This window comes from Hypomesus transpacificus, chromosome 22 (genome assembly GCF_021917145.1).
Source record: "Hypomesus transpacificus isolate Combined female chromosome 22, fHypTra1, whole genome shotgun sequence".
Lineage (NCBI taxonomy): Eukaryota > Metazoa > Chordata > Actinopteri > Osmeriformes > Osmeridae > Hypomesus > Hypomesus transpacificus.
The window spans coordinates 14,935,221-14,952,299 of record NC_061081.1 but is presented as its reverse complement, the minus strand read 5'-3'; the positions used below and the strand labels follow the sequence as shown (position 1 = coordinate 14,952,299).

At 47.7% G+C, this 17,079-nt stretch overlaps 2 protein-coding genes across 3 annotated transcripts; both read right to left on the bottom strand.

Annotated features, from left to right (window-relative positions):
* Positions 1-456: 456 nt before the first annotated feature.
* On the bottom strand, positions 457-9,312 carry dnajb14 (DnaJ heat shock protein family (Hsp40) member B14). 2 transcript variants are annotated; one of them, XM_047044821.1, is made up of 8 exons: positions 9,117-9,312; positions 6,001-6,169; positions 3,132-3,277; positions 2,696-2,887; positions 1,850-1,935; positions 1,610-1,719; positions 1,111-1,318; positions 457-919 (listed from the first exon to the last, which is right to left on the bottom strand). In XM_047044821.1, the coding sequence occupies exons 1-8, from the start codon at positions 9,247-9,249 to the stop codon at positions 851-853; spliced, it is 1,113 nt and encodes a 370-aa protein (XP_046900777.1). In that variant the 5' UTR covers positions 9,250-9,312; the 3' UTR covers positions 457-850. The 2 variants fall into 2 exon arrangements, with proteins under 2 accessions (XP_046900777.1, XP_046900776.1); XM_047044820.1 differs by having other exon boundaries at positions 459-919; positions 1,146-1,318; positions 9,117-9,311.
* A 155-nt stretch (positions 9,313-9,467) lies between these two features.
* LOC124484099 (tetratricopeptide repeat protein 39B-like) lies at positions 9,468-16,972 on the bottom strand. Its single transcript, XM_047044815.1, has 18 exons — positions 16,807-16,972; positions 16,118-16,152; positions 15,554-15,658; positions 15,171-15,302; positions 14,964-15,040; positions 14,341-14,470; positions 14,160-14,259; positions 13,710-13,775; positions 13,302-13,410; positions 12,613-12,680; positions 12,366-12,425; positions 12,049-12,210; positions 11,754-11,845; positions 11,460-11,580; positions 11,180-11,291; positions 10,885-11,002; positions 10,621-10,737; positions 9,468-10,243 (listed from the first exon to the last, which is right to left on the bottom strand). Exons 1-18 carry the CDS (start codon positions 16,849-16,851, stop codon positions 10,129-10,131), a joined length of 1,764 nt encoding a protein of 587 aa, XP_046900771.1. The 5' UTR covers positions 16,852-16,972; the 3' UTR covers positions 9,468-10,128.
* Positions 16,973-17,079: the final 107 nt, after the last annotated feature.

Here is a 17,079-nt window from a genome sequence, read left to right as displayed (position 1 = left end):
GGAGGTGACGATGAAGAAGCCGGTTAAGGAAGATGTCAGTGATTCGCTTTACGACCACAGCTCGTCCTCTCGGTATTCAAGAGTGCAGTTCTCCGGTGTTTGTTTCCGGAGTTTAACGTCTTCTACACAAAACTAGGAGATAAGCTGGAGAGAGAGAGAGAAAAGAATACCGGGAAGAAGATGCTTCTAGTGCTCACAAATGTTTCCTTTTAGATGGTCCCCCCATTGCTGACAGATAATTTTGTTCATTAGAATGAAGCCTCAAGGCAACAGCTGAGGATAAGAGGGGATGGAGGGGGAGAAGATGGAGGGGGAGAATATGGAGGGGGAGAAGATGGAGGGGGGAGAAGATGGAGGGGGAGAAGATGGAGGGGGGAAAAGATGGAGGGGGAGAAGATGGAGGGGGGAAAAGATGGAGGGGGAGAAGATGGAGGGGGGAGAAGATGGAGGGGGGAGAAGATGGAGGGGGAGAAGATGGAGGGGGGAGAAGATGGAGGGGGGAGAAGATGGAGGGGGGGACAGAAGAAAAGGAGTGGGCACCAGCAAGAATGAAAAGAAGAGAGGGGGAGAGGGGGACAACTTAACTCCCAAAGTCAGGCTAGGTTTCATCTTTTATAGGTTTAGTTTTTGTGTCGATTTTTTTGTACGTTTTGTTTTTTTTCTTCTTCCTTTTCATCGTGCTCCTATCTTCTGCGTACTTTTCCTTAAAAAAACATTTTACATACATACATATCTATATATATTTTATCTATATATATAGAATCTAAAAGCGTCCGAGTGTTGGGGAGGAGGGCTCAGCCCCCCCTGAACAGGTCGTTGAGTCGGTCCAGCTCCCGGCAGTTCTCCATGGTCATGAGATCCGCCTTCTTCCGCAGACGGTCATCTCTGTAGACCTTAGCAGCATACAGCAAGTCCGTTTCTGTAGGGGTGGGGGATAAGGAGAAAGGGAGGGAGGGAGTGAGAAGGAGGGAGGAAAAAAATGGGCTCATTCATTTGAATCAGATGTGTTGGAGCAAGGAAACATCTAGAACATGCAGAGCATGTTTATTACTCCCTGAGGACCAGGGTTCAGAAAGGCTGTGCTAAAGCATCTGCTCAATGAACACACACATGCTTCCCGCCGGTTCCCCAGGTTCCCCACGTACTCGTCTGCCTCTCCTTCCAGCAGTTGTTCCTGACGTTGGACACGTAGTCCTCCTCCACGCTCTTCTCTATCTTCTGCAGCGCTGAGCCCCTGAACTCAGACTTGAAGTCCCGCGCCACAAAGTAGTCCACATGCAGGTTCTCTGTCTGACGCTTTATGGTCTGCCCTGTCGACCTGAGGGGGGGGGGGGGGGGGGGGGGGGGGGGGGGGGGGGGGGGGAGAGAGTGTGTGTGTGTCAGAGAGAGAGTATCGTCTGCCCTGTCGACCTGGGGGGGGAGAGTGTGTGTGTCAGAGAGAGAGTATGGTCTGCCCTGTCGACCTGAGGGGGGGAAAGTGTGTGTGTCAGAGAGAGAGTATGGTCTGCCCTGTCGACCTGGGGGGGGAGAGTGTGTGTGTCAGAGAGAGAGAGTGTGTATGTACATGTGGAGGGAAGGAGCATGTTAGAGTGTGTGTGTGTGTACGTACGGTCTGGAGTAGAGGCTATAGGGGGGCGTGGACACCATCAGCTGACTGAGGATGGACACCAGAATGAGCACCACGATGGGCATCAGCTGGATGAACATGGAGAACCCCCCCTGCGGAGACATCACTGTTACACACACATCTAACCCACCCTGCTATGTAACCGTGGTGACAGTAACCATGATGACGATACACCGTGGTGACGGTAACTATGGTGAGGGTAACCGTGGTGAGTGTACGTACGTCTGCCCGCTCCTCCGCCCGGTCCCGTCTCTGGTCGGCCGGCTGGCTGTAGCGCGCCCGGCCACTACTGAACGTGTGTGTGCTCGCTGGGGAAAGAGACACACCTCATCATGTGTTCACAAGGACCCAGTGTTCAGCCACATGGGAGGAGACAGCTCACACAGAGTGAAGGTGTGACTGTGTGTGAGTGAATGAGTGTGAGTATGTGTTTGTGTGCGTGTGTATGACTGTGTGTGTATGACAGTGTGTGTGTGTGTGTGTATGACACTGTGTGTATGACAGTGTGATGGGTATGACAGTGTGTGTGTGTATGACAGTGTGTGTATGACTGTGTGTGTATGACAGTGTGTGTATGACTGTGTGTGTATGACTGTGTGTGTGTGTATGACTGTGTGTGTATGACAGTGTGTGTGTGTGTGTGTGTATGACACTGTGTGTATGACAGTGTGATGGGTATGACAGTGTGTGTGTGTATGACAGTGTGTGTATGACTGTGTGTGTATGACAGTGTGTGTATGACTGTGTGTGTATGACTGTGTGTGTATAACTGTGTGTGTATGACAGTGTGTGTATGACAGTGTGTGTATGACTGTGTGTGTATGACTGTGTGTGTATGACTGTGTGTGTATGACTGTGTGTGTATGACAGTGTGTGTATGACTGTGTGTGTATGACAGTGTGTGTATAACTGTGTGTGTATGACAGTGTGTGTATGACTGTGTGTGTATGACTGTGTGTGTATGACAGTGTGTGTATGACAGTGTGTGTATGACAGTGTGTGTATGACTGTGTGTGTATGACTGTGTGTGTATGACTGTGTGTGTATGACTGTGTGTGCGTCTCTTACAGGAGGGGAAGCCACCTCCGAAGAACATGTTGAACAGGTCTTCAGGCGTGATGTCGGCCTCGAAACCCCGGTGGAAATCGAACCCTCCACCTCCGTGGGCGTGGCCTGGGCCGCTAGGCTCCTCCCCCCCGGTGAGGTCATACTTCTTCCTCTTGTCCGGGTTGCTAAGCACTGCGTAAGCATTTCCAATCTCTGAAGGAGAAAATCAAAGACCATCCGGATGAATGTGTACCTGATATTAGCTTCAGGAAAAAGTTCATTAGTATTGACGCGTGTATGGCAAACAGTGTTGGGTACAGTATCAGTGTGTGGTGAACAGTGTTGGGTACAGTATCAGTGTGTGGTGAACAGTGTTGGGTACAGTATCAGTGTGTGGTGAACAGTGTTGGGTACAGTATCAGTGTGTGGTGAACAGTGTTGGGTACAGTATTCGTACTCTTGAAGGCCTCTGTTGCTCCTGGAGCATGGTTCTTGTCGGGGTGGAACTTCAGAGCGAGTTTCCTGTAGGCCTTCTTCAGCTCCTCCTCGTTGGCCTCCTTAGAGGCACCCAACACCTCGTAGTAGTCCTTACAACGCTTGATCCTGCAGGGAGCAGGGAGACACAAGGGGGAGACACAAAAATGATTTCTATTGCCGCAAGTCTCAATGTGAAGCTAGTGTTTAGTGTCTCAATGTGAAGCTAGTGTTTAGTGTGTCAATGTGAAGCTAGTGTTTAGTGTCTCAATGTGAAGCTAGTGTTTAGTGTCTCAATGTGAAGCTAGTGTTTAGTGTCTCAATGTGAAGCTAGTGTTTAGTGTGTCAATGTGAAGCTAGTGTTTAGTGTCTCAATGTGAAGCTAGTGTTTAGTGTCTCAATGTGAAGCTAGTGTTTAGTGTCTCAATGTGAAGCTAGTGTTTAGTGTCTCAATGTGAAGCTAGTGTTTAGTGTCTCAATGTGAAGCTAGTGTTTAGTGTCTCAATGTGAAGCTAGTGTTTAGTGTCTCAATGTGAAGCTAGTGTTTAGTGTCTCAATGTGAAGCTAGTGTTTAGTGTCTCAATGTGAAGCTAGTGTTTAGTGTGTCAATGTGAAGCTAGTGTTTAGTGTCTCAATGTGAAGCTAGTGTTTAGTGTCTCAATGTGAAGCTAGTGTTTAGTGTCTCAATGTGAAGCTAGTGTTTAGTGTCTCAATGTGAAGCTAGTGTTTAGTGTCTCAATGTGAAGCTAGTGTTTAGTGTCTCAATGTGAAGCTAGTGTTTAGTGTGTCAATGTGAAGCTAGTGTTTAGTGTCTCAATGTGAAGCTAGTGTTTAGTGTCTCAATGTGAAGCTAGTGTTTAGTGTCTCAATGTGAAGCTAGTGTTTAGTGTCTCAATGTGAAGCTAGTGTTTAGTGTCTCAATGTGAAGGTAGTGTTTAGTGTCTCAACGTGAAGGTAGTGTTTAGTGTGTCAATGTATAGCTAGTGTTTAGTGTCTCAATGTGAAGCTAGTGTTTAGTGTGTCAATGTGAAGCTAGTGTTTAGTGTCTCAATGTGAAGCTAGTGTTTAGTGTGTCAATGTGAAGCTAGTGTTTAGTGTGTCAATGTGAAGCTAGTGTTTAGTGTGCAGGTGTATAAACACCATGATGTTACTCCTAATCTGAAACTCCTGTCTGCCAGGATCATGGAACTCTAGCCTGGAAACTCTAGGGGGTCAATTAAGAGAAGCACGTGTGTGCGTCTCAACAGCAACCCCCTGGCAGGACTCCAGAAAGCTCCACATAACAGTCTAACTAGGGAAGTTACCATGACTAATCCCTGGGCTGCATCATTAACAACAAACCCCAACCTGATGTTTTACAACATGGCTGCTCATCTTTTAAATTGTGTTTTTACTTGAATGTGTGTGCCTGTGTGTGCGTGTGTATGCCTGTGTGTGCCTGTGTGTGCGTGTGTATTCTGGTCGTATTAACCTCCATACAGCCTGCCTTCCAGTCCCAGACTGGTCTATAGTAGGTAGTTCTGTTATTCTCCAGCCAAGCCCTTTATGGGTCTCTATTGTCTCTCTCCATTCATCCCTCCCTCCTTCCCTCCTTCCCTTCACCCTTCCTTCTCTTCCTCTATTCTTCACCCCTCCTCCCCTCCTTCTCTCTATACCTCCTTCCCTTCCTTACTACTGTTGCTCTCCCTGTCTCTCCCTCCCTCGGCAACCTGCCAAGCCCCAGTGGTTCCCATAGTGATAGCAGCGTGTGAAGAACACTGTGAAAACTGCAGTGTCCTCATTCACTTTCTCCCCCCTCTTCCCCCCCTGCTTCCCCCCAGCCTGGGGTGATGCAACATCACTGTCACTGCCTGACTGTGTGGAGCAGAACCTCAGAGATCATTCTAGAATCCTCCTGAGGAATCTTTTTTCACCTCGAGGACCCAGATCAGGAGGTCTCTCTGTCTCCCTCTCTGTCTCCCTCTCTGTCTCCCTCTCTGTCTCCCTCTCTGTCTCCCTCTCTGTCTCCCTCTCTGTCTCCCTCTCTGTCTCCCTCTCTGTCTCTCTCGGATCATCAGTCTGAGGTCAGATTTTAGCCAGACAGACACAGGAAGCTCAGGGTTTACACCACCACAGGTTTATATGTGACCTTTGACCTGCGAAAAACCTGGACTACCCATCTGACCACCCAGCCAATCAGACAAGGGATGTCAACATCCTGTCTGACCCCCGCAGGGTCAGGGGTGGGGGGTCAGGTGGAGGGGGCTACAGGGCACAAAGCCTGCAGGATGATAAGCATGAGAGTGTGGAGTGGTTTGGGGGTCCAGGTGCACCGGACAACAACCTGGTATCCTGGTAACAACCTGGTATCCTAGTAACGACCTGGTATCCTGGTAACAACCTGGTATCCTGGTAACAACCTGGTATCCTCCAACAGAACAGGAACTGAACACTGCATTCTGTCATAACAAGTAGACAGATACTGGTGTGTGTGTGTAGGTGTGTGTGTGTGTGTGTATCTGTGCGTGCAAATAGCACTTATTCATTTCCATATGTACCCATAAACAGAAAAAACGCCTTCTACTCATAAGTATAAACATTTGAAAGCAAACAGGGACTTGAAATAGGTCAACAAATCACCCAACCAACCACATGTTTCATGAAAAACATGCAGGTACGGAAAACACCAGCAGGCCACAACAACAGGGCTGAATCTCACCTCTCCTCTCTGACAGGCAGGAGGAGAACAGTGGGCCGTATCATACTATACACTGCTAGGAGATTAGAGGGAGAGAGAGACAGACACGCATAGACAGAGAGAGAGACAGACATGCATAGACTGAGACAGACAGACGGAGATGGCATAACCTCACCTCTGCACCCCCTCCACCTGCTCCTTGGTGAAGCTCTTGGCGATGGCCTCCCCTGCCCTGGCCTCCGCCCCAGCCTCCGCCCTGGCCTCCGCCGTGCTGTCTGGGGGCCTCCGGCAGTACGCACCGCTACCCGCAGAGCTCCCGTTCCTCAACAAGGCATCCAGCAGGGCTGGAGGGGGGGGAGAGAAAGGGTGAGTATGGCATGACTTTACACAATCAGGGACCAGAATAACCATCTCTCGTTTCCACTAAGGGAAACCAGCCTGGCCTAGCCTGGCCTGGCCTGAGTGGATGAGAGAACCCAGCCTGGTCTGAGTGGAGAAGAGAACCCAGCCTGAGTGGAGGAGAGAACCCAGCCTGGTCTGAGTGGAGGAGAGAACCCAGCCTGGTCTGAAATATTTGATTGTTAACTACACAGAGCTGAGATGGCCCGCAGCCTCCAGCATGCTGATCTGACATGCTTAACTACCCCCCCAGCCCCCAGCCTCCAGCCTCCAGCCCCCAGCCTCCAGTCCCCAGCCTCCAGTCCCCAGCCTCCAGTCCCCAGCCTCCAGCCTCCAGTCCCCAGCCTCCAGCCCCCAGTCCCCAGCCTCCAGTCCCCAGCCTCCAGTCCTTAGCCTCCAGACCCCAGTCCCCAGCCTCCAGTCCCCAGCCTCCAGTCCCCAGCCTCCAGTCCCCAGCCTCCAGTCCCCAGCCTCTAGTCCCCAGCCTCCAGTCCCCAGCCTCCAGCCCCCAGCCTCCAGTCCCCAGCCTCCAGTCCCCAGCCTCCAGTCCTTAGCCTCCAGCCCCCAGTCCCCAGCCCCCAGTCCTTAGCCTCCAGTCCCCAGCCCCCAGTCCTTAGCCTCCAGCCTCCAGCCCCCAGCCTCCAGCCCTTAGCCAGTACAAAGACCACAGTGTCTGTGTTAGCAGGCAGCCTGGGATCAGGCAGTCAGGGATCAGGGAGCATGGGATCTGTTTTGGACTAGAAGACCTTTGCTGGTACGATCAAATCCCAGGACGCATGTTTCTGTCACTTCACTTCCAATGGTGGTGAAGGGATACAGGTCATGTTGTTATCGCTCTATCGGTTTATATTTCATGATGCACAGATCTGTTACCGAGTTCATGGGTGAGTTACTTTGTTAAACCAACATCATCGGCCTTCCTCTGAAACAAAATGGGTTTTGAATTTGATTAGGAATCGGTCCTTCGCCATGGTTACCAGTCTCCTCTGATTCCCCACTGTGGGCCAGTAGGGCCTGGCAGCGAGGCTTCGACCAGGGCCTTTCCGGGACCAAGCGGCCGCAAACAGCGCTCTATGCTGGGCCTCACAGCACCAGAGGTACAGCGTCTCCAACACCTCCGATAAAAATGCTTTTAAAAGGGGCGCCTTTTCAAGTAGCTCACTGGGTAAGAGCTGTACCATTAAGGCTGACTAACATAGGGGCCTGGGTTCGAATCCCACTGAGGGCATTTCCTTCATGTCTCTCCCCTCTCCCCCTCCCTTCCCCACTCCCACCCTGCTGCCTCCCTCCAACTGTCCCATCATTAATGTAAAACAAGCTTACGAAGTCCAAAAACATATAGGTTATAACCCGCATGCATATATTTCTGTATTATCATTTTGAAAGTATTTTAAAGAAACCTCTGATTTATCATTTTCTTCACTGTAGTCACGGGGTTGTCCCGGAGACGGAGCAGCTAAGCCTGATTAGCTGCCTCTAGTCTGTGGGGGAAGCATTCTATTAAAGGCCTGAGGTGGGCCTTGGTTGTGGAGGCTCGACCTGTCAGCCAGAGCCAACCTCCTTATCATGCCTCGTCTTCCTGCCCCACTTACCTCCTTCGCTCCCTATGACCCCCCCCCCCCCCCCCCCCCCTTAATCTCCTTACATAGCTGAAAACATGCTGGCCTGTACAACTAGCATGTGTAGTAGACAAGGTATCTTCTAGAAAAACACAGAGCTAGTGTACAAGGGCCTCAGAAAGACTGGCTTGAAAAAAGTTGTATTCACTTAGTATGCAAGCCTTTGTTCATATTTTACCGTGAAAGTGTGTGCGCGTGTGTGTGGAGGGTTAATGTGATGTTCGGGCTATCTGTAAGTTATTGATCATAAGTCACTTCAGATTCTACAGAGCTGGGGTGTCGAATTCGAATCATGTCACGTTGAAACGGAAGCATCTGATTATTCGAGAATCCATTTAACATCACGGTACCATTACTGATCAGCCAATCGACTATAACACAAGCAGGTAAATGCGGGTACACGTTTGAATCACTAGGCTATGTCTCGCTTCGTGAAACCACATTACTGTGCAACAGGAAAGTGGCACGAATGAATGAATGACCAAATTGGACAGGCGCTAAATCGTGACATTCGTACAGTTTTGATCATACATCGATGGCGCTCCAGTCCAACTTAAAGCTAGAAATACACAAGCGAGAGTGTGCACATCAAGAAATGTACTCAACATTGAGACATTTCAACATAGAGATGATAAACACACTTCTGTGACGAATACAAAAGCGTCACGCTCTGTCTTGTTCTTGCGAAAGAAAATGCACGGGTACAATGTTAAAATGTAGTGAAGCTAGTTAGCTAAGCACGCAACAAATGATTAATTTGGGCCTAGCTTTGCTGTAGCTTTCCATCTAACAAGTCATCCTATAGCATTTCAGGTACCACAAATGGATGCTTTAGCTAACTTACAATGGCTACCCAACTATGTTGCTGAAGACTTTAGACAGTGTCAATTGTTTTTTGGAATTATACACCCGTCCTCATTAAACTAGCAACCGGTTGTGCAATGACAACTATATCTAGACCCCACATCGCGGAAGAAACGCTCCTCTGACCATGCTAGTTGGTGCTAGCTAGTCTAGCTAGCTAGTTATCAGTAGCTAGCGTTACGTCCTGACAAACACTTCGTGTATTAATATTAAGTGTGTAAGGTTTAAACATTTTAATTATGTAGCTAAAGAACTGAAAATGGGTATTAATAAAATGTATTAGCTCAATATGACTACTGCTAGCTAGTTCTATGAACGTAGCTTCTGCTTATCATCAGCTTGACATCTCCGGCTAGCTAGCCAGCAGTTTAGCTGACGTGTTATAGTAAGGATAAACACAATTATTTACCTTTAGCTTTGGAGGTTGGATAAAGCTTTTCTGCCTTATTTAAGAATTTCAACGCTTTGTCCTTATCTCCTGCTTCTAGCGCTTTAGTCGCTATATTTATGCATTTTTCGGCTTCATCTCTATTCCCTTCCATCTTTCTTCCTCTTCCTCCCCCCGCTCTCAGCTGACCTGCACCAGCACCACACACCGCAAAATACTACAAGTGGATCTGTCTGAACATTTGGCGCAGCACTTTCTCCGTTTAGTCGTTGGGTGATAGATCTTTGTGTGTTACATTGTTCCGCTCAATAAAATTATAATAGATTCGTCTTAATTTTTTCTCATTCAAATGCTTGAAAATGAAGTCCTTTCGATGAGTCTTTATTTTGAGAATGTTGAATCCGCCGCTGGCAGACCCATTTAGTGCTAAAGATCAACTGTCGATTTGTCATTCTGATTCTGTGTTGCATGTGTACTATATGTGGTGGAACTGGTACTGGACTTTTCACACATTACACGTTTGTCAAAAATAACAAAGACAGATTGGCTGCAGTGAATATAATGTATTTCAAAGATCAAGTTCCAATACAATATGTCTGATAGCACACACACAATATATGGGAATAGACGTCACTCTCCGAAAAGCCTCAAGCCGAAACCGACCAGACCAACCAAACTTAGAATAAAATACAAATGTAAAACATTCTAAATGATCTGGGCCCCCTGTCCTATATTCATCAGGGTAATGTGAGTGTGGATGAATGACTGGTGTGAATGGGCCACCTGTTTGTTTTCCATGTATATCCTCCACCTGTACTGATAAATCATTTCTGGGTTTGACGCGTCATATCTAAAGACAACAGATGTGCAAACACACCTGGAGACACTCTCTGCAGCTTCCTCCTGGAGACAGCACTGACTCGCATTCAATTCTTTCACATCGACAGTCTCTTTCCTCCCACTATGAAATGACAGAGGGTTCATAAGTCGTGTCCATCACATCCGTGTCTCTGAGTCGGGGGGTCAGGAGCCGTTACTCTAAGGCAGATGTCCTCTTCTGTTTGGGGGTCTTGGGGCCCATGTTGTTGAGTGCCGCATGGATACGGAAATGTAGCCTGGACTCCATTGAATAGTCTTTGTAGTTGAGCCTGCCAGACGATATTAAGATTTAAAGACTTAAGATTTAAAATCCACCCAAATTTATTTGAGTACAAAAATAAATTATATGTATAGTAATGACCACGACTATGGTCATAGGAAGGACTCAGTGAGACTTTAGATGGCCAAACTCAATTTATTTTGGTGTTATTTACCAAACTGGGCTGTTGTTCTGGCCACAGCCCAAGCTGCTAACTACACAACACATCTTTTCAGTACAAATGCACAAAACTGTGAGAGCGAAATGAAGACCCCCCCCCCCACCACCTTACTGTCTCCCCTGAAGTCATGAATGCCTGAAAACAATGGGAAACTATAATACATGGTTGTTACGATATATATTATTTATTAACAGAAAGAGACTCACTTGGCGTTCTGTATGAAGGTGACAGCCTTCTCCTGGTTCCCCTGCTTCTGGTACAGCAGGCCAAGCTCATACATGGTGAAGGGAACCAGGTGGTGGTCATACTTGATCCTGCTTTCACTGTAGAAACAACCAAGACACCGACTCCAGTACGACTGTGAGGTTAGGCTAGGTTATGCTACGCTAGGCTAGGTTATGCTACGCTAGGCTAGGTTATGCTACGCTAGGCTAATCAAGGCTGACCCTGCTGACCCCATGAGCCCTGACCTGGAGAGCACGAGGCTGAAGCAGGCCTCGGCCTGGTCCAGGCGTCCCAGGTGTCTGAGACACAGCCCCTTCAGCAGCTGCACCACACACTGGTCGTCCACATGGTGGACGGAGGGATCTGAGGGAAGTCAAACACTTTAAGGTTTTTCGATTAAAACAGTCAGTGAGACTAAGATGTGTGTGTGTGTGTGTCTCACTGGGCTGGTCTCTGAGGGTGTGTATGGACAGTGTGTGTGTGTGTCTCACTGGGTTGGTGTCTGAGGGTGTGTATGTACAGTGTGTGTGTGTGTCTCACTGGGCTGGTCTCTGAGGGCGTCCTCGGCTTCCTGGATGGTGGCCAGGATGTTCTCCGTCAGGTCGGCCCTCTGGCCCACGATGGTGAAGCCGTTCCACACGTACATCATCTCCTGCTCACCCAGGAAGAAGAAGAAGAAGAGGGGAGGGAGGGGATAGAAAGAAGAAAAGGAGAAGAAGAAGTAGTGATGTGAAGTTTGTGGTACAGCAGTGTTTTAGACATAAGCCCAACTGGCTGTGTGTGTGTGTGTGTGTGTGTGTATGTGTGTGTGTGTACCTACCAGAGCAGGGATGACCAGCTTGATAGGGGGCTGGGCAGAGTAGCGTGCCGCCCTCTTGGAAGCAAACTTCTCCGTAGGGATGGACTTCCCAGCAAACCTCAGTCTCAGCCCCTCCACCTGCCTGGGGCACGACACACACACACACTGTTAATGTCCTCTCACACATCATCATACACACCCACATGCCCTCACACACACACCTTCTCACACCCTGCTAAGCTAACAGGAGTGTTTTTCGGCGGGAGGTAAGGGTGACTCTTCCTCTCCCTGGATGAGGTGAAGTCAGCCGCTCACCTGAATAACTCCTCCACGTCCTCCCCAGTCTTCTGCCTTGCCTCCTCAGGGAGCATGCTCAGAATGGACGCCTTCTGGAACACGTAGATGGCCTGCCAAGACAGACAAGGATTCAGTCAAACCAAACTTTATTAGTATAGCCCTTTGTACAAGTCACATCACAGAGGGCTTCACGTATACTTGCATAATTGCACCTGAATCAACATAAACCCTCAAAAGTTTGCTTAGCTGTAGTTCTCCAGGCACTACTGCGTTGTGTGTGTGTGTGTGTGTGTGAGAGCATGTGTGAGCGTACCTGGGACCACTTGCTCTCCTTGCAGAGCAGGTCAGCGTAGCGGTAGGCCTCCAGCCAGTCCTGCTGGAAGCAGTGAGCCCACATCAGCTCCCAGTAGCACAGGTGGTGGATCTGCCTCCACTCCTGCTGGGTCCCGATACACGCCAGGAACTTCTCCTGGCCCTGGAGGGCCCCACACACACACACACACAATAGTCATACAGACACACACCATATTCACACAGAACACACACACAGTCTTCAGGGTGGTGAATTATAATCCATGGATGTGATGTTGAAAGGATGCAAGTTGCTGCTCTGAACAGGAAGTTACATACGAACGTGAAGTCTCCTTTGAGCACGGCGATCCTGGCGGTGTAGAAGAGGATCAGAGCCCCCTGGAACAGAGACCACAGAATGAGCAAACAGAAAAGATGGACACACACACACACACACACACACACACACACACACACACACACACACACACACACACACACACACACACACACACACACACACACACACACACACACACACACACACACACACACACACACACACACACACACACACGATCCTTACGTTCGGGAACTTGCTCTTGTAAGGTTCAAGGAGAGCTTCTGCCTCTGTCAGGTTTGTCTCACCAGTACCTGAAAGAGAAATACAAAATAAAACGAATAATTTTGCACATTGTGTTGTCTAACACTGTTGTTATGAGAGCAATGCATTCAGGGACCACTAGGGGGACACAGTTGTGAAATCTCAGTAAAGTCCTAGCATGGCTTTGTGTCTTGCAGTGTGCCATTTTCACCAGCAGAATGTGTAGTTTGCTAGCCTGGCATCACCAGACCAATTACATATTACATTTACATTTAGCAGACACTCTTATCCAGAGCAACAATGTCATTTGGCACAGGTTCCGGGAATCAAACTGGCAACCTACTGATTAACAGCCCGATTCCCTAACCGCTCCGCCATCTGACTCCCCGAATATTGTTGTGGAATCCCTTAGTTCGTATTTGATTTCCAAGGGCTGTTATCAACATGTTACATACGTACATACAACCAACCAGAGCAACAAATTGTCATCTTGGTTGTTAACGAAAACGCCTAAACGGCTCTCCTCAGTACATTGTGTACTCGTATTGAATGAATGAACCCGCCCCTTATCAAATAAACAGTTGTGATTGGTCAGATGAAAATCAGCTTGAACAGGAGGGTGGCCAGAGCAGATGAACGCCGCGCTGTGATTGGTCTGGTTGCCCCGTTACCTAGGATGACGGTGATGTAGAGGTGGAACATGAGCAGGGTGAGGGTACTGAGAATGGATCGCAAGCTGCCATTGGCTGCTCCCTCTCTCAGCTGGGACAGACCTACTTCCTGTTGGACAGCACATGCAGCAGAGAGAAAATCTTTAACTCAAACCATCTCGAACCTCCAGGATTTCCTCTTGGGGTTAGCATTCCTCCCTCCTAGGGGCGCTGTATAGGGGGACATTTAGGACAATTGCACGGGGCCCTTGCATTTTTTTATTTTGTTCATGGGGCCCAAAATTCCTGGCGGCGCCCCTGTTCCCTGCCGATAGAATGTGGTTTCACTACCCGTGCCCCCCCCCCCCCCTCCCTCAGGGGGGACAGGGAGGGAAGGGGGACAGGGAGGAGAGAGGAGGCAGCACCCACCCGGTCTCCATTAAAGCCCAGGTACTCCATGAGCCTGAGGACCCTGGCTGGCAGGAGAGACAGCATCTACACACACACACACACACACACACACACACACACACACACACACACACACACACACACACACACACACACACACACACACACACACACACACACACACACACACACACACACACACACACACACACACACACAAAAGTAACATTTTGGGGGAATCTTTTTTCAACCTTTCAAAAACGTATATCTGAAGTCTTTAACATTTTTTTAACAAACTTTATTTTCTCAACCTCAACTTCTTTTCTAAACTTTGTTTTCAAAAACAAAAATATTTTGTGAACATATTATTTAAACCTTTAAAATAATTAAAATATTTTTTTGCAAACCTCTGTCACACAGACAGATGATCACTCACACACGATCACTTGACCAGTTCGGTTCTCTCACCAGGTTGAAGGACCCGATGCCCATGTTGACTCCACCTCTGAAGTGGGCGTGGCTTCTCATGTGCTCAATTTTGTTGAAATTAGACATCACCTGGCAGTCCCTGGAACACCAAGGCAAACCATCAACGTCATTTCCCAGAGAAGAAGACACCCATATACATGACTTGTTTTCCAGCGCTCACTTGAAGATGTGGTAGCTGTTTCGTATCTTGATCCCTCCCTTGATGAAGCTGATGAAGCTCTCGTCCAGGAAGGTGAGAGCCGCCTTCTGTAGCAGCACCTCAGCATAGCACAGCTCAGCGTGCATCTCCTCTACACACAGACACACAGAGAGAAAGACACACACACAGAGAGCGAGAGACACACACACAGAGAGAGAGAGAGAGCGAGAGAGAGACACACACACAGAGAGCGAGAGACACACACACACACACAGAGAGAAAGAGAGAGAGAGACACACACACAGAGAGAGAGAGAGAGACACACACACAGAGAGAGAGAGAGAGACACACAGAGAGAGAGAGAGAGACACACAGAGAGAGAGAGAGAGAGAGAGAGAGAGAGAGAGAGAGAGAGAGAGAGAGACACACACACACACACACACACACACACAGAGAGAGACACACACACACACACGCAGCAACACACACAGAGAGAGGGAGACACACACACAGAGCAAAACATCAAACCCCAATGTTTTTTAACATAGTCTGCATGCAAGCAATGCAGCCTTCTGTGGATTGTACGTGAAGGTTCTAGAACTCTAGTGAGGTTCTGCCTGTCAGGTTCTAGGATTCCGTCTCACCTTCAGTCAGGTTATCAGACGGCTGTTTGTACCAGTAGTAGGTGATGGTCTCCGCGATGCTGCTTCGTTTTCTGAACCTACGTTTGGAACAAAACAAGATGGTTTTAACCTCCACCCTTTCCGCCCCAACGGGGTTTCATATTTAACTATCTTAGGGAGCTCTCTCCCTCTCTCCCTCTGAAAAGCTTCATTGTTGTGGAGTTGTACTTCTGGCAGGTCCGCAATGCTTCCTTCAGTGCCACCATGGCCAGCTCCATGTCGCTCGGGTCAAAGGTCATGCCGGCCTGCATGACCAGGATGCTGCTGTAGCCCATGGCATGGTACATGCTGTCATCCTTCCTGGATAGGGCGCAGACACAACCAGTGTACTGAACAGTCGATTCATCTGACTGATTAATCGCTGGATTTATCAGAGTGATTAATCGCTGGGTTTATCAATTGATTTACCCATTGATGAAGCAGTGGACTCATTGGTCATTTGCCAGACAAACTGTTTAATCTGCAATTAATTGCTTAATCAATTGAATCACTGATTAAACGTTTAAGTGATAAATTGATGCACAAACTGACTGATTATAGAGGCAGCGTACCAGGGTCTGAGCAGATCGAGGGCTTCGGAGAAGCGATTGTTGAGGAAATATTCAAGGGCGGTGGAGCATTCCTCCAGGGCATTCTGCAGATCCATGTGGGACACACTGAGCCAAACCAGCAGATAATGAAACTGTTAGACCCTGTTTATGTTGTCCATACTCAACACCTCCCTGCTCCCACGGTCCTTAAAGTTTGAATTGGATTGATCAGTAGCTGTTACAATAGGATGCTTACAGGCATTTAAGATTCAAATGGTTAATTGTGTCTGATGTGTTTAACTGTATCCACGTGCACTAAACAGCGGCGTGTGTATCTTTGTGCATTATCGAGGGACCGACCTTAACAACGTGATCCTATTCAGCTGTTCAATTAACAACGGGTTAGTCTAGTCTGAATCAGATACATTTTAAAATAAATTTTACGGCAGCCAGCTTGTGACAATTATGAGGGATTAACCGAAAAGCAGTTTCTGTTTTGGTTGGAGACGTGAAAGTAGACAACTTGGACGAACAAACAAAGGAGAGGGAGGAAAAGAGGGTGAAGGCATTGGTGCATGTACACACCTTGGTTCCTGCATCGATGAGTCATTGGGGTCCACCTGAAAAGATAAACTTAAGTCATTAGGGTTTACCAGGTTGTCTATCAGCTCGTCAAGAGAGTGAGCGTATAAGCAAGCACAGAGAACGGTATCCACACGAAAAGCTGAATCAGAACACATCAAGTTCCTACAGTAATCTGCTGCTAGAAAGGAATATCAATCAAGACTGATGTGTGACACGTGTGGCTGTTCCAAATCACTCGTATGTGCAAGTATTTCTGTAGCACATTATATTAAACATGTGTAGGTTTTATGCGAATTACATTTTCCAAATTGTAACCATTTGAAAACGTTGAAGAAATTACCTTTGTACGTTTTTCTCGTTTGTTAAAACAATTACAAATTGGGAAATATAACGGGCGTCGCTAGACCCTTTTTACTGGGACACGTGCCACAGTAAATCTGCCGTGCCCCAGTAAAATCTAAAGTTTGAGTTTTAACAATTTATTTAATTAGTCAGTGCATTAATTTAGATGGATAATCCCAGAAAAAAATTACAGTATCCCAATCAATGCTTGTAAAAGTGTTTTAACCAAAAACACAAACCTATATGAATTAGGGGCCTGTGCCCCAGTAGAGTTATATTACGGTTATATCATCATCGTAATTAAACTGTTTACGAAGAAACACTGAATTATTATTACAAACGCTTACCTTTTTTAAGTCAGCGTTGTCGGTCATGATCTCAGATTCAGACATATTCACCCCAATTGACTGAATTTACAAAGTTGTTAAAAATAAAAAATAAACTTGGCCAGTACGTGGTTGAAGAGATGGATTTTGAGTTTTCAATTCTATTTTTCAACTCAGTCTTCCTGAAATTACCTTTTATAATACTACAAAAAACTCTCAAGCGTTTCGTCATCCAAGACACTCCCCCCCCCCCCCCCCAAATAATAACCATAAATCATATTTATGGACTACTGA

Excerpts from the sequence above, each read along its gene's own strand:
- dnajb14 (XM_047044820.1), bottom strand. The coding sequence starts at position 9,249 with ATGGAAGGGAATAGAGATGAAGCCGAAAAATGCATAAATATAGCGACT. Across the intron at positions 6,170-9,116 it reads TCCAACCTCCAAAGCTAAAG|CCCTGCTGGATGCCTTGTTG; the intron begins GTAAATAATTGT and ends CCCCCCCTCCAG. Across the intron at positions 2,888-3,131 it reads AGCAACAGAGGCCTTCAAGA|AGATTGGAAATGCTTACGCA; the intron begins GTACGAATACTG and ends TTTCTCCTTCAG.
- LOC124484099 (XM_047044815.1), bottom strand. The coding sequence starts at position 16,851 with ATGTCTGAATCTGAGATCATGACCGACAACGCTGACTTAAAAAAG. Across the intron at positions 14,260-14,340 it reads AACAGCTACCACATCTTCAA|GGACTGCCAGGTGATGTCTA; the intron begins GTGAGCGCTGGA and ends TTGGTGTTCCAG. Across the intron at positions 11,292-11,459 it reads AGCTGGTCATCCCTGCTCTG|GAGATGATGTACGTGTGGAA; the intron begins GTAGGTACACAC and ends CTGGGTGAGCAG.